The sequence below is a fragment of the Bactrocera oleae genome, chromosome 4, assembly GCF_042242935.1.
Source record: "Bactrocera oleae isolate idBacOlea1 chromosome 4, idBacOlea1, whole genome shotgun sequence".
Taxonomy (NCBI): domain Eukaryota; kingdom Metazoa; phylum Arthropoda; class Insecta; order Diptera; family Tephritidae; genus Bactrocera; species Bactrocera oleae.
Window position 1 is genome coordinate 14,513,354 of NC_091538.1, and position 16,813 is coordinate 14,530,166.

Here is a 16,813-nt window from a genome sequence, read left to right on the forward strand (position 1 = left end):
AGTATTTTCAATAATTTTTTTAATGTTAATTTAAGCTGGAAACAATAAAAAGTGGAGATTTAATAAAGTTCATAATTAAAAAGTAACTCTGCCAGGTATGCCTTCTCTTAAAAAATTAATAATTACATAGATATATGGGTATTAAACTAGACAGGCAGAACGAAGTTTGTATCGTCACCTAAAATACAAAATAACTATTTTTATACGTTTAGAGTAGAAAATAGAACGAAATAAAATAGAAACTGCTTATATGGACACAGAGTTCGAATTTTGGTTATAACTTGGTTATATCTGATAGCAGTAGTTTAAAATATTGCACGTTTATGTGATATGGTGTGGTGAATCGTAAACAACAAAAAATTCAATTTCGAATTTTTTGGTGAGCATAGATTACGATATGTAGGTTAAAAATATTTTTGAGAAGTGTTACCAGCTGTTAACAATTTTTTTTTTCATTATATTAAAAAATGAAAATATTTTTTAAAAGTGTTGCCACGCGTTTGAAAGATTGTGATTTAGACAAATTTATGGAAAAAATCAATACTACAATATGGGTATCAAAAAACTTTGATGTCAAAAAAAAAAGGCATTAAGAAACCTGTCATACTTAATGAAATATTTTAATTGGATCAGCGGAAGCTTACACAACTTACTCTCTCCTTATTAAATTAATCCTTATTATAAATTAAATTATTTATTTCACAGTTTTTAAGAAAATATAAGTTTTCACTTATCTGACAAAATTTTGAGGTTAGATGCACTAACTTTTATTGATCGATAATTCATTTGAATACTACATATTTATATATATAGTATTTAACGATATGGATGTATAAATCTTGTTTTCTTTACAATATATGACTATATTTATTACCCAATATTGTACCATACTTAATAGCAATTGTGATTTATTGAGCAATTACAAAACATAAATATTATTTTGAAGATGATATAAAAATAAATTATATATTTAATTAGTTACAACAATACTTAGACAGCGCAATAAATTTAATGTAAATTTTACTGAATGGGCAGCGTTGTATTTCTATTTTAATATAGTATCTATTTATATGTATAAATATTGTTATGACCGAGTCATTATTGCGGGAAGAGTTAATGGAGGCGTTATATAAAGGAATACTTTTATATATATACTTTTAGAAAATTTATAAATAACGAAAGGGCGAAGAGGACCTCATATACCATAGACGATGAGATGTGAACATCGAACTTTTAATAATAACGCCTACATCGCATATTATGTTAAAACCTAGACGAGAGAATTTTTCCAAAATTACTTACAATTTTAAATTCGTGATATCTTTCGAATGGAATGTCCGACTCACATAAGTCAAAAAGTTATATAAAAGTATTAAATCAGTCTTGAATACCAACTACTTTAGACAATGAAATGTATGTCAAATATTTACAGGCTACTCTTTCATTTAAAATCTGATACTCAATGCGTGTTGTGACATTGTGAGATCATAAAATTTGTGTTCTACACATAATAGTTGTATTCAATTTAACAAGCCTTTCAGAGCGCTGAATCGAACAACAACTGGTATAACTATACTGAACAGACCAGGCCATCTTGAGTAGAGTTATTGCACTAATATAAAGAATCTGAAATTTTGAATATGAAGTAATTAATTTTGATAAGGATTGAATCAGTCTTGAATATGAACTAATAAATATTGATAAAGACAAGGTACAAATAAACAGCTTTTACAGAGGCGAGATTTAAAAATTTTTTTAAATAAAACATATGGTGACGTAACTATAACAGTTAGACATATGCTGTGGCAACATTTTTTGTAGATATTTATATATTCTGCAAAATCATAGTATATTACTTTGTCCTATAATCAATAGTATACGCAACGCAGGCTAAGTAAGCAATTTTTTAGGTTATTTTTTTACACCTTGGGTTACATTATTGGAGTTTTAGTAAGGATCCCTAACTTTTTTAAAAATATAATATAGCATATGTTCATCGGAGTGTATGTAGTTTCCCAATGGTGTAGCTATTTTTCAAGTTCGTCAAGTAATTTCGGAGCTTCTTCAATTCAATCAAACAAATAATCAAATATTTTCTCTTTAGAATATAATATTAGTATAATAGAGATATGATCTTCATTGTTCCGTTCTCACGACGGTGGCGTTTGCATAGCAGGTGCGATGTGCGATTAAATATCTTCATTTGTGACTATCTAATGGCGCTACAACAACTACAATTACAACAATACTTCTCTCCATGCACTTGTGATTTTATCAATATTTTATTTGCTTCTTAATTAGGACGCCTCATACAAATATTTTATAACATATACTCGTATGTATGCTACAATATTTTACATACAATAGTACAGAGTATTTTTAGCGTATGAGCGCTCCTGTCTGCACGTTTTAACAGTAGATAACTAATTAAACAATTTCACACAATATTATTGATATAAAAATAATCAAATATTTTAAGTGAAGCAGCTAACGTAAAATACAAATAGTATAAGACTTACGTAATTAAATTAAAATTCGTTCTAATTTGCAAAAAAATAAAATAAAATGATAAGAATATTTTAATTAAACAAGAAAAAATGTTAACTTCGTTTGCTCCGAAGCTATAAAGGCCCAACATTTTGCTTAGTCTCGCGCCGACAACTTTTTATTTGAACGTACTAATACAAAAGCGTACATCGAACTTTTCTGTCAAAACAAACGTCTGACGCAAAAGTTCTATGTGAATTAACCATAATACCCTTCACAGATAAAAAAGTTTTTCATCCAAAAATCTTATTTTGATCGATCGGTTTGTAGGGCAGCTATATGTTATAATGGTCAGAGGCAATACCGTTGCTTTTGAAAATAATCCTTGCCCAATTTCGTGAAGATATCTCTTCCAATCAGAAAGTTCCCCATACAAGGATATGATTTCGATCGTTCAGTTTATATGACAGCTGTATGCTAAAGTGGTCCGATATCAGCGGTTCGGACAAATGAGCAGCTTCTTGGCGAGAAAAGGATGTGTACAGGTACAAAGGATGTGCGACAGACAGACGAACATGGCTAAATCGATTCAGCTCATCACGCTGATCATTTAGAGGTATATAAGTATATTTTATAGTGTTTTCGACGTTTTCTTCTGACTGTTACAAATTTCGTGACAAACATAATATACCCTGTTCGGGGTTTAAAAATAATAATGAGGAAAAAAAGAACGAACATTTCAACACAGGAGATAACAATCAATTATCATAGATACAGAAATGGAGCCTCATTGTGAACTTCATTTGATTTATGATAGTGTTGTTTTTGCTGTTGTAGCGGCGAAAAAAAAGTATCCACATAATTTATAGGTATGCTGTTTAATATGTATATATGTATGTATATTTCCACATTTATATGGGAATTTGTTAATTAAAACACAGCCACAAAGTAACAAGTTAAAAAAAGTATAACAAAAGCCGTGTCTGTCTGGCAATACTAATGTTTATTTATAAGCACAAAATGTGTTACATATACATACATACACTATTTGCTACATTTTATAAATATATACATACATATGTATTTATGGTATATATTAATAGTATGTAAGTATGTGTGCCTGTCCAATTCCAATAAAAATATTGACTGTCTTATTTGGCCTTCTTAAAGCGCAAAGTCCGGATCGTTATGGTGTCTGGTTTGATTTCTTCACATTTGTATGTGCGTGTATACAAATTCATATGTATGCAAATATTTTAATATTATTTTTGCAAATTTTATTCTTTTTGCTGGTTTGAAAGGCATAAATATTTGTTTGCAATAACTGAAATGTTATCTCTACCCAGTAGAAAAATCAAGAGCTTTACATAAGTGAGCTGCGGTCACAGGTTTTGATGGACCTCATTGTGAACTTCATTTGATTTATGATAGTGTTGTTGTTGCTGTTGTAGCGGCGAAAAAAACAGTATCTACATAATTTAGAGGAATGCTGCTTAGTATAAAACCGGGATCGTTCAATTGAAACCGTTTGGGGGGGAATGCTATATATTATATACCTACATATATTGATAGAAAGAATTTTAATATCGTAGTATTTTCAGAAATTTTTTTGCACTAATTACTTCAATATTTTCATAAAGATTTTTTATACAAACTATTTTAGACAATGCAACTTATGCCAAATATTTACATGCTACTCTTTCATTTAAAATCCGATACTCAATGCGTGTTGTGACATTGTGAGATCATAAAATTTGTCCTCTACACATAATAGTTGTCTTCCATTCAACAAGCCTTTCAGAGCGCTGAATCGAACAACAACTGGTATAACTAGACTAAACAGACGGGACATCTTGAGTAGAGTTATTGCACTATTATAAAGAATCTACATAATCCCTTATATTGAATGCAACTGAAAAACTTTCTCTTTCCACTCACATATAACTTTTGACGAGAGAGCATGAAAAATATCTAGCCAAGATATGGCGAATCGAAAACAGCTAATGTAAATTAGTCAAACAGTTAGTTTTCCTTTCTTCTCAGTCATATTATTCAAAAGAAAGTTTCTAGCGCTAAATTTTGATATAAAAGGCTGACAAATAAAGTGAAAAATGTATTATGACAGCGTTTAGGTACCAGAAGGTCTTATGTAATATCTATAAAGAACTGCTATAATCAAGGGGGAAGCGAAAGATAGAATATTATATAAATGCTAATACGAAGAATACTGGTCATGGCAATCAAATATATGTAACAATTTTTTTAGTAAAACAATAAAGTGAAGTAAGTATATGAGTAGGGAGATTTGAGTAAAAATACAATCAAATATTACTCATGAGCACATTCTAGTTTCAATATATCTGCAAATTGCCCTTACGCTTGAAGTTTAAATTTATCTTTCGGTATTATATGAAAACGAGCATATGAGAGCGTGTTTATGGATGCGTTTATGCAAGTGTCCGCAAAAAAGAGGGGCTCGACTGTAGTCAAACGAGTTCTGTATTTACATAAAGATTAAAAAAAAAAAAAAAACTTAACTACAATGATGCGCACTTCACATGGGTACATTTGTCAGTGATAAAGAAGTCCAATGTTCAAAAAGCAGAGACGTCTTCGCACACATATTTAGAATATTTGTTTGCATAAACTACTTACGTATATTTGTATGTATATGTGTACCAATAAAAATGCGAATATTTCCATGGCATTCTTCCATACAAATTTACGTGTATGTAGATAAAATATATATACGTATGTATAAAAGCAAAAGGCTAACAAAAAATATATTAGGGTATTGATTTGATTTTTCAGTTTTTTATAAATGATTAACTCGTGCCACTTATTCGCCGACCTTTTTTGTATATAATGAAGTATGGAATGATAATCAAATTTTAGATCAGATGTATATATAATATATATGTATATAACATACCTATAAGTCATATGAATGTCATCCATAAATTCAAATAAAGAAAACTATTAAAATTATTAATTATTATTAAAACCAACAATGGTAATTATGTAATTAACGGAGTGTTTGTCAATGAGTAATAAATCAATATGAGGATGTGAATATGATTATCAATATAAATGAGTACGAGTAAAAATATTATATGAATATCACATAAAATACCGATATGAGTATGAGTGAACGAGTATATGAGTACGAGTTACAATAAGTATAATATAAATATATAAGTGAGTACGAAAGAAGCTGAGTACAAAAGAATATGAGTTAGTATTCTATAAAAATCCTAAGCAGACGAACATACATAGGATTAGACTCTTATGGTGATGTAAGAACTTAGTCTAGTTGCATCACACATGCTAGATAGGATTCGTATCGCGCGGAAGTCGAGTTAGAACTGTTCTAGAATTGATATATCTTTAACTACCTTCGTATAAAAAATTAGTAGCTAAACTTAGGATAGCGAACGGCAAATGTTTAACACGATTTGTAAAAGAAATATAAACCTAGATTTAATAACAATCAGTGTTATTATTAATATAAGTGTATATATACCATACAACACATTAATAATAAATATTCACAAATTCAGGTGTATTATGAATACATCTCTATAATTCATAACAGTATGTACTTGAAAATCTAATTCCAACATTAAATCATTTATTTTCTCTGCCGAAAAGGGTTAGATATTTTTTTTTTAAATAATCAACAAGTTTAGCATTTTTATTTATTCTAGTACCATTATTGTATATGTAATCGCACCTTATAGAAGCTGAAGTATTATAATCATGGCGTTTTTACTTGAAAATAGTAAGAATGTATAATAAATCCCTTGTGTAGACTACATAGTATTAAATAAAATGTATTTTAAGACACTTAACTTATAAATGCACATTTTTTTGTTATCAGCCTCAGACAGAATTTATATAACCAAGGTATATATATCACAGTTTTTTTCCAATATATCGTCTTATCTGTACTTCAATAAAATATCATTGTTACCGATCTAGTTAGCATTGTAAGAGCTTAGTGTTTAAGTTGACTACATACGTCCAGTATTTCGTTTACGACACCAAAAATATACATTTACATACTCTAATAGTATCAAGTACGAGTAGTGGTTAGAAAGTAGTCTAACATTAAATACAGTTTTGTGAACAAGGTCTAAAATATTTGTAAATTATTGTGTGTATTTTTTAATTGCATATACCTACATACGTATCAGTATGTTTTTATAATTGTTTTATGTAGAGCTGTTTTAATGTCCTTGAAATAGCAGTAAAGAATTTTAGAGGCAGTTTTATTATGATTTTTTTTGGAAAGTATGTTTTTCACTTAATTGTATCTGTGGTTACGTAGAAGAGTAGCTTAAGTAGAGTTAAGGGTTCTCCCCTTAAGTACATTGGTAACGTCCATACGATAAGTCATCTAAACGGCTAATAACCGCTTTGTAGTAATCTATTTTGAAATTAAAATCTTCAAAGCAACATTTCAATTAAAATTATAGTCTGATATAAGTTTAAAAGTGTAAATTAAAAATTATTTTAGAGTTTTTGGCTGTACTCACCCGAAAGCTGCTTGAGCAGCGGTCGTTATTGATGCGCACGAAAGTCGCTAGACAGTCTGTTTAACGAAATGGACTCGGTTTTATATTCGGCCAAGGATTGCCAATTAACAGAGTCGCTCGAAACTATTTAAGTATTGTTTTGTTCTACTCTAACAAACAAAAAAAATAAAAAATTCGCACGACCTCGGTATTTTATTTACTAAAGTTCTATACCATATTGCCATATTACGCTTGTTCTTTTTAAAAACCGCCTGACCATAGTTATATCGCTTGCTTCATGACATTTCTGCGTCTACAAGTGATATGCCCACTTTATTATTTTGAATAAGTTAAGCGTTTGCGAGATATCCATCGTCAAAAATCAATATATATTTGAAAAAAACAAAATGTATAAAAAAAGAAATTAAAAAAAATATATAAAAAAATTTAAAAAAATTAGAGACTATTTTTGTAGTAGTTTTTTTACAAAATTATGAGTTTTGCAATTTAAAATGATTTTTTTTCATTGAGTTATAAAATTCATAATCAAAAAAATGTTGCCTTAAAATAACCAAATTTCAACCTTTAATATATTTTAAATGGTTAGGTTTACGAAAAAATCATTGAAGAAAATTTTGTAGAGCATTCAATTTACTATAAAATTCACAAAACCAAATATTTTTTCAAGTAGTTGGTAGCGAGTTATAAAATTTACCAACTAATAATAATAAAAAAAAAGGAAAACTGTAAGGCGGATACTTTCCCGTTACAATTAAGAACTCATACTTGGAGAGATTTTTGTAGAAGTGTCTAGCAAACCATTTTTTCAGTGTATCAGCGGAAAAAAATATTCGTTTTTATACCCAACATATTTTGACTACCAAGACTGTATGATTTTGCTAAATGAACTATTAAAAACTCATAAAAATATTTTTTGTCTCTAACATAACACTGTACCTAAAAACGCTATCTTTTCGAATCTAACGCAAAATATTTCCATATTTTGTGAGCTTTTATTAAATAAATTTTATTAAATATTTTCAGAAGTTCAGTATACCCTTCACAGCCAAACTAGGTATGTGTGCATGTGTGTGACAGCGCAAATTTTAAGTTGGAGTTCAATAAGATATGAAGTTGAAATTCGTAAATACTTCAAGGTTAAATTGAGTACCTACAAATAGACATTAATATGTATATATGTACATAGGTGTTAATATATGTATAATGCATGTCTACAAAAATTATTTTGTTTGCCAACAAATTTTTGCCGTCTGTCCAAAATACCCATCTAGGTAACTTAAATATTGTCTTAATTAATTTTTTGTTCGTTTTTTTTTTTTATTAAAAAAAAAGCATTATAAAAAACCGGTTTTGGTTAATACGCCATTTAATTGTGTTCACTGCGAATTGCAACGACGTAGTTAATTATTATATTATATATTTTTTTTTGTGATTTGAGCCAAAGGACAGCATGACAAATGTGTGTTACTTTTCGATACTGCTCACGGTATACATACATATATATGTTCGTACGTATTTGTGAAGTTATGTATATATATATATATTGTATATACATATATTGTGAAGTTATATGAATGTCGAATTATCTTCATGTCTGCTCCACTCATTAAATATATGAGTAGGCAAATAAAACGTGTTAATTTTTTATTCAGTTAAATATTAGAAACACATGTTTGGAGTCACATTTTATAACCTTTTATATGGCATTCATATAGATATACATTTATCTAACGACAATTTATATCAGTTAATTAAAAAACCCAATCCAACCCAGTTCAAATGTGGCTACTAATATTAAGAGGTTGAGTAGGAGATATACTTCAAAGATAAGCCTAGCAGTAGATACAAGTGTATGGAGTTTATGGCGTTTATTTTAAAAGTCACCATACAAGATTTTTACAATAAATGTAATTGTTTTGTGTAGATCACAAAACTGCTGCGGCATCCATGTAATTATGTATTTTACCTAAAAGAAAAACATACAGACAGTTTATATGATTTGTGCGCTTTTACTGGCGTTTTGTCAATATACTTGTTGTCAATCATGTGGCAATATTTACACAAATATTTATAACAGTATTGTCAAGTACACAACGGGTATACTCGTAGTGCTGACGATAAATGCAAGAAACAATGACAGCTTTTGAATTAACTATGGCTTGGCAATCTGACGTAAGGATACTTTAAATTAAAGTTAAACGATAAAACAGTTACTGATATTAATAAAAATTAGGCATGTTCGATTCATTACTTTTCTGCATGTTAGATATAAGCACGGCTCTCTGGACAACAAATTTGAAAACAAAAGCAACAACATTACCTTAAAGCTGAAAACCATATATGTACATACTAACTAATTACTATATCTGTATATATGTATCGGTAATATCTTTGTATAGAATTATGTATGTATATCAGTTGTTCGTTCGTTTGACCACGGTTTTGTGCAACGAGGATGGTTTTCATAAATTGAATTCAGATATCGGACTTGTCTGACAGACAAGCAGGCATGTCTCGATAAAATCAGCTAACCTTTCCGTTCATTTCGATTATCAACATCGGTCAAATTTATAGTAATATGTGGTTATATGAATCGATAAAATCGAAAAATGTATATTTCCCTATTCTATGAGGTATTTATAGTTGATATTAAGTTTAATTTTTAATCCAGAGCTTCAATTTTTGAGAAATTAACAGCCAAATCTCTTCAGCAGATGATTTCAAAACTGATGTCATTTTTGTTGCGATCCTTACGGGCGTTATGTTAAGAAACAACGCTGGAGATTTGAGAAATATGTTTGTAATATGTAATGGATCTAGACTCTAGAGAGCTACTGAGTCTCTCTTAAGGGGTTTCAATAATAAATAATTTCATACAAAAAAATGAAATATTTTATTCAAACTTTTCATTATTCCAAAGATACAAATTTTACAAAGATTTTTTGAAAATTTTAAAGAAAAAGCAAGCGCCAGCAAGTGTTCGGAAAAAAGGTGCCTCCGCATTGACAGCAGAAATTCTTACAAGATCATACTTATATGTAGTAAAATATAACACGTGGGTGATGGTCTTTGAAGACCAGAAAAAAGATATTTATGAATAAATAAACACTTTCTTAAGAAATACAAAATTCACCATACTTTTTGAACAACCCTCCTATTAAATTTGCCACGAAGCTTATAACACCCAGACAGAAACACCTTAGACCCTATAAAGTATATACATTAGTTTATAAATGATCGGCATGAGAAATCAATCTGAAAATTTACACACGCCCTTTCCCCCCAAGAAGCTGCTCATTAGTCGGAATCGCCGATAACAGATCACTATAGCATAAGCTACCATACAAACTGAACAATCGAATCAACTGCTTGTATGGAAAATTTTCTCAATTAACGAGATATTTTCACGAAATTTAAAATGTATTATTATTTAAAGCAATAATTCAATCTCCGAAGAAATTGTATATTTCGGATGATTATAGCATATAGCTGCCATATTAACTGAACGATCCGAGTAAAGTGCTTAAATGGTAAACTTTTTTCATTGACCAGGTATCTTCACGAACTTAGGCACGAGTTATTGCTTAAGGCAATAAATTATTCTCCGCAGAAATTGTTCAGATCACAGCACTATATCATACAGCAGTCATACAAATTAAACGATCGGCATCAAGTTCTTGTAAGAAGCCTTTGTATTTGTGAAGGGTATTATAGCTTCGGCGCAACCGAAGTTAACATCTTTTCTTTTTTTTTATCAAATTCCCATCAAATTTTAGAATGTATTTTATTTTAATAGCACAAAAAAATAATTCGTATATTTTTTGTGCTCTTTTCAGGCAACTTCGGATACCAGCTTTAAATAGCTTTCGAATCATTACAAATATTTATAGCTATCAACACTGTAAGTACAGAAGTTATGAACTTCATTCACACACTTTAATACACTTTCTTTAATAGAGCCAAAAACCTCAAAATGTTTATACCGGTTGCGCAGTCGGCCTTTAAGGTTTTAAGACAAACTTCACCGCGTGTTCGAGTGTTTCTCATTAACAGAAATGCCTACTCTAGTCAGGTAATTTAGAAGAAGCGGAGTCATTTGCAAGCTAATAATATATTCTTGTTACCTTATTTCTTTTTCGCCTCTCTCTTACAGGTTGAATATAAACCCATACGTTCGGTGCTGGTCGCCAATCGCGGTGAGATCGCCATTCGTGTCTTCCGTGCTTGTACAGAGTTGGGTATAAAATCGGTGGCCATTTACTCCGAACAAGACAAAATGCATATGCATCGTCAAAAAGCTGATGAATCGTATATTGTCGGTAAAGGTTTGCCACCGGTTGAAGCATATCTGAACATTCCAGAGATTATACGTGTATGCAAAGAGAATGATGTGGATGCTGTGCATCCGGGTTATGGTTTCCTTTCGGAACGTAGTGACTTCGCACAGGCTGTCATTGATGCCGGACTGCGTTTCATTGGTCCTTCACCGAGAGTGGTGCAACAAATGGGGGATAAAGTAGCGGCACGTATTGCCGCAATTGAAGCCGGTGTACCGATTGTGCCCGGTACAGATGGACCCGTCACCACAAAAGAAGAGGCTGTGGAATTCTGCACGAAACATGGCTTGCCAGTGATCTTTAAGGCCGCTTATGGTGGCGGTGGACGTGGTATGCGTGTTGTGCGCAAAATGGGTGAAGTCGAAGAGATGTTTGAGCGTGCCAGTTCGGAGGCAAAGGCAGCTTTTGGTAATGGTGCTATGTTTATTGAGAAGTTCATCGAACGACCACGTCATATTGAGGTGCAATTGCTTGGTGACAAGGCTGGCAATGTAGTTCATTTGTTTGAACGTGACTGCTCGGTGCAGCGTCGTCACCAGAAGGTTGTTGAGATAGCGCCTGCGCCACGACTACCCCAAGATATACGCGACAAGATGACTGAGGCAGCTGTACGTCTAGCTAGGCATGTGGGTTACGAAAACGCCGGTACAGTAGAGTTTCTCTGTGACGAGGCGGGCAATTTTTACTTCATCGAGGTAAACGCCAGGTGTGTATACGACAACAAAAAAGATTTTTTTTGAAAGCGCTCAAAATAAAAATAATATTATATATATGGGGTTTGAAAAATGTACTTAGATTACAAGTGGAGCACACTGTTACCGAGGAGATCACCGGCATTGATCTGGTGCAATCACAAATACGCGTTGCCGAAGGCATGACTCTACCGGAACTCGGCTATACACAGGAAAAGATACAACCACGCGGTTATGCCATTCAATGTCGTGTCACCACCGAAGATCCCGCCAACGACTTCCAACCCAGCACCGGTCGTCTGGAGGTATTCCGTTCGGGTGAGGGTATGGGTATACGTGTGGATAGTGCTTCAGGTTTTGCAGGTGCCATCATCTCACCCTACTATGATTCGTTGCTCGTCAAAATTATTTCCCATGCCAGTGATTTGCAGAGCTCGGCAGCTAAAATGAATCGTGCACTTCGTGAGTTCCGTATACGTGGTGTAAAAACCAATATACCATTCTTGTTGAATGTCTTGGAAAATCAAAAATTCTTACACGGCGTTTTGGACACCTACTTTATTGATGAACATCCACAGCTTTTCAAATTCCGTGTCTCACAGAATCGTGCACAGAAATTGCTTAACTACATTGGTGAAGTGCTTGTGAATGGTCCACAAACACCATTGGCAACCGGTTTGAAACCAGCTGATATTACACCACATGTCCCAGAAGTGCCTCTAGGTAAGTAAATAGTGTGTTTGCTTTATTTGATCTCGTAAGTAATAAGTTATTGCTTTGCTGTGCAAAAGCTTGCAAAAAACATAGACAGGAAAACTAAATAATTCCTCCATCCTATAAAATGTTCATATTCTCTCCTTTTCTACATATTATTTTTGACCTACCTATACATATCATCCACTCACCCTGCCCTTTCCTCTTTCCTCATAAACTCTTAGCCTTTCTCCCTCTGTTTTATATTTCCTTTTTCGTATTGTATCACGTCTCCGGTTGCGTCTAACCCAATACTGCTACATCCTAATCCATATCTGATCTAAGCGCTCCTTTCCTACTAATTTTATTTTATTTTTTTTGTACTTCGACCTTCTCTCTCGTTGTAACCTGCCTCCTGTGAGCTTTTCCTTACCTATATCTGTTCTGTGCTAACCAATTTAGTCCTTGCATGCGATTTATTATATCTACTTAGATTTCTTGTTCGTTCCTCACACTTTGTTGCTCTTTGCGCGGAATTTATGCTCTCCTGAATTTATCCTTTCTCTTCCTTCCCTTCCTTTTATCGCTTTCATTTCCTGTACTTCTTACTTTTTAGCTTTAAGTTTATAATTATATACACAATTAATATTGTTACTCATAATTTATAATGATTGGACGATTAACACTACTGTTAGTCTTTCTTCGTGTACGCGAGTGGTGAAAGTACACTTAAATTAGTTACGATTTCTCTAAAGGTATTTAACAACACTGATTTTATATCAATTCAATTATTTCGTTTCCCAAAAGGAAATCCTATAAAGTATTATATATATATAAATATAATATAAAGTAGTTTAGTCATGCGACTGTGATGTTAGACGCGGTTTCTAGCTAATTTTGGGTTGCTAAAACCGCAAATGATGGTAAACATGTACTAACACGTCGGATTTTTTATATTGTTGTCAAGGGATGTAGGGATGAAACCACCATCATTTACTAAAATGACAAAAATAGATGTGTGTGTTGGAAAATTTTTGAACTCAAATTCCTAATCAGCACACCTCAAATACCCTCACAGACCTCTTATCACATCAATCGCAAAATTTTCCTGCATATTTGTTGAGTAGTGTAATCAGCATGACCAGCTGAGTCGATATAGACAATTGCCGAACAAATCTTCATAAAATATATTTTTGCCTTAATAAATATACTTAATTCGACACGAACACGTTTTTCGTTGAATGCAAAACATTGGCCGGTTAAATTTAGTTATATATATTTTGCTATAAGAAAATTGCACATATAAAGTGTATTATAGCTTCGGTGCAACCAAAATTAAAATTTTTTCTTGTTACTACTACATTTGACATCTCTTATTTTTCGACCAACCACGCAGAACTTGCAAACTAGCCGAGTTTGTGTTGTTGATTTACATAGCTTTTCTATTTTAGAGTGTATTACTTTGCCGTTCGCCTGCAGGAGTTCTTATCATATAATAATATGTTTGATTATGTTTCATTATTTTTTGGTATATTATATAACATATACATATATTTTTGTGTTTCATAAAATTTTTAGTTTAGTCTGCTTCATCACCTTATTCCTTATCATTTAATTAATTTTTATTTCCGTTGTATGTATAGTATACTATATATTATCGCCATTTTGTTCTTCCAACTGTCACTACCTTGCTTACTCTCCTCATTATATACCTTTCCGCTGTTTTTGTAAATATTTTCATTTGCAACGTCTCATGGTAAATTGGCTTCAGTGTTTAAACCAACAACCCATTTAATAACTAATATTTGCTAGTTAATTGTGTAGTTGTACAACCGATATACCTGCTCATATAATGCAATTAACCACACCTTGTCCTCTCTTCCACTATTTTAGTATTGAAAAAATTCGCCAAATTGTTTCCTCTCACATTTCCTGCGCTTCCACATCCTTTCGCTCCTTTTGCCTTTTTTTGTTAAACACACGCTTGTAAGTTTAGCGTAAATTTTCAAAAACATTTTGAAAAATTCTACATATGTATGTGTATACAAGTATATATTGTACTATAAATACATAGTTTAATGTACATATGTACACGTTCTTTTGCTTACTTCTCTTTTTGATTTCTTTAATGTTTCTTATCATTTTACGATTTTATTTTCTTTGTTTCATCGTGTGATTAATCCAAATATCAATCGAAAAACAACAACATTTTCTATGCAAACAATAATAAAAAAAATTTTAAAAATTTAAAAAAAATAAAAACCAAAAAAAAACAATCGCAAACAACACCATTTTGTAACATCACCGCAAATAAAAACAAAACTCACATGATCATGCAAAACATACGATTTTTGAAATATATGATCGTGATCACTTGAAGACCTGTCACCCGAGGCAATAAGCCGTGAAGAGCGCGGAGAAGCCAAAGGTATGTTTTGAAAATCTGCTACTTCTACTACATACTACTACTACTACTATTGCAGTTATCATTTTGAGTCATGCCGATTTGTAAATAAATATTTGGTTTAGTTTTATACTATATATATCACAACAACATACATACATACATAGGTGTATTCAGGTGTGGTGCACAGCTCCAACTCTAAATAAATATCACGAAAAAAAAGGTAGCGCAGAAAGTCACTTAATTGGAGCAGTCTGCGCAAATTTTAATGCGCGCAAATTATTTGGTATTCAAATTGGCCCATATGTTTTGTAAAACATCATCGAGTTCACTGATCTCAAAATGTGTTCACTTCTTTGTTTCGCTTATCTTTTTCAGCGGTTTCTGGCACTCGATAACGCTTGCAATTCCATTATATTTACTACCTCAAATTGGTTTTTAGTTTATTGTTTTCGCTCCACACAATAATGGTTTTAAATTACGTTATACCAATTGGTGGTAACAGAAGCGTTTCTTTTTAGCGCCTCAAATTCATCAATTTTGTAGCATAATTAATATATGTACTTGCTGTAATTATTATGTATGCGATTTAATTTTATTTTCAATTTCTTCACGCATCTGTTATTTATAGTCGCTTAAGCGCAGGTTTTATGCTGCATGCAATTGCCAAGGCAAGCGCTTTACTCCAATTTATACGGCAAAGTAGGAACTAATTCTTTTGACGGCTTAAATACACTATTGTATATAACGTTTTAATACTCATACGTTTTTTTTTCTTCGACAATCCGTTATGCGCACAGCGCATGACAGTAGTTACAGCAATAGTTCTTGAGAAAACAAAGTAAATGTCAAATTTGTTAAATAGTTTGTTTACATACTCGTATATGATAAATTTCAAACATAAAGTAAAGAATTATAAATAATTATTTTAATTATTTACATACAGCATCTATCAATAGAGACGGCGTGATTTTGACAGCTCGTGGTAGCTATGTTTGTTTGCGGATTTGTGTCAAATTTTGTCAGTGTGTTCAGTAAAGTTTGTCATTTCATTATCTTCGCAGATGAGGCACAAAATTGTTGCTATTGGTGTGAGTCAAATCCTCGTGTGGTTCAGGAAACGCAATTGCATCCCCAAAAATTGACCATTTGGTGTGTTTTGTGGTATGGCGACATCATCGAACCTTATGGTATTTCTTTCGAAATGAGGCAGAAAATGACGTTACCATCAATAGCGTGCGTTATAACACGATGTTTACCGACTTTTTTTTCCAAAATTTGATGAAACAACACGAACGATCTCTTTTTCCACAAGACGGTGCGTGAAACATGTCATGTCTAAACATGGACACATTGCGTGCAAAGTTTGGCGACTCGTTGATTTCAAAAATGGCTCCGTCAAATGATTGTTAATATTATGCGATTTAACGCCTGTAGATTATTTTCTCAAAGCTTTACGCCACTCAACCAGCAACGCTCGAGGAGCTCCAAGCCAACATTCAACGCACTACAAGTAAAGCCGAAATTCCACCCGAAATGCTGCACCAGGTCATCGAAAATTAGCGTAAAGAGGTGGAGTTATGCAAACGGAGCCGTGGTGGCCATTTGGCCTACATTTTGTTTAAATCATAAATCACATAAAATGAATTGCATAACAAAAAA

The 16,813-nt window shown here is 32.0% G+C and overlaps 1 protein-coding gene across 3 annotated transcripts in view; it reads left to right on the forward strand.

Moving 5' to 3' along the window:
• PCB (Pyruvate carboxylase) overlaps positions 1-16,813 on the forward strand; it is a 32,356-nt gene that overhangs the window by 10,059 nt on the left and 5,484 nt on the right. For 2 of the 3 annotated variants that reach the window (XM_036375283.2, XM_070108936.1), the window contains exons 3-7: positions 10,862-10,926; positions 10,983-11,097; positions 11,179-12,068; positions 12,158-12,777; positions 15,128-15,175. In XM_036375283.2, coding sequence (XP_036231176.1) covers positions 10,999-11,097; positions 11,179-12,068; positions 12,158-12,777; positions 15,128-15,175 — 1,657 coding nt within the window. In that variant the 5' untranslated portion in view covers positions 10,862-10,926; positions 10,983-10,998. The remainder of the gene's footprint in view (positions 1-10,861; positions 10,927-10,982; positions 11,098-11,178; positions 12,069-12,157; positions 12,778-15,127; positions 15,176-16,813) is intronic. The other variant, XM_014235344.3, reaches the window with a different exon arrangement.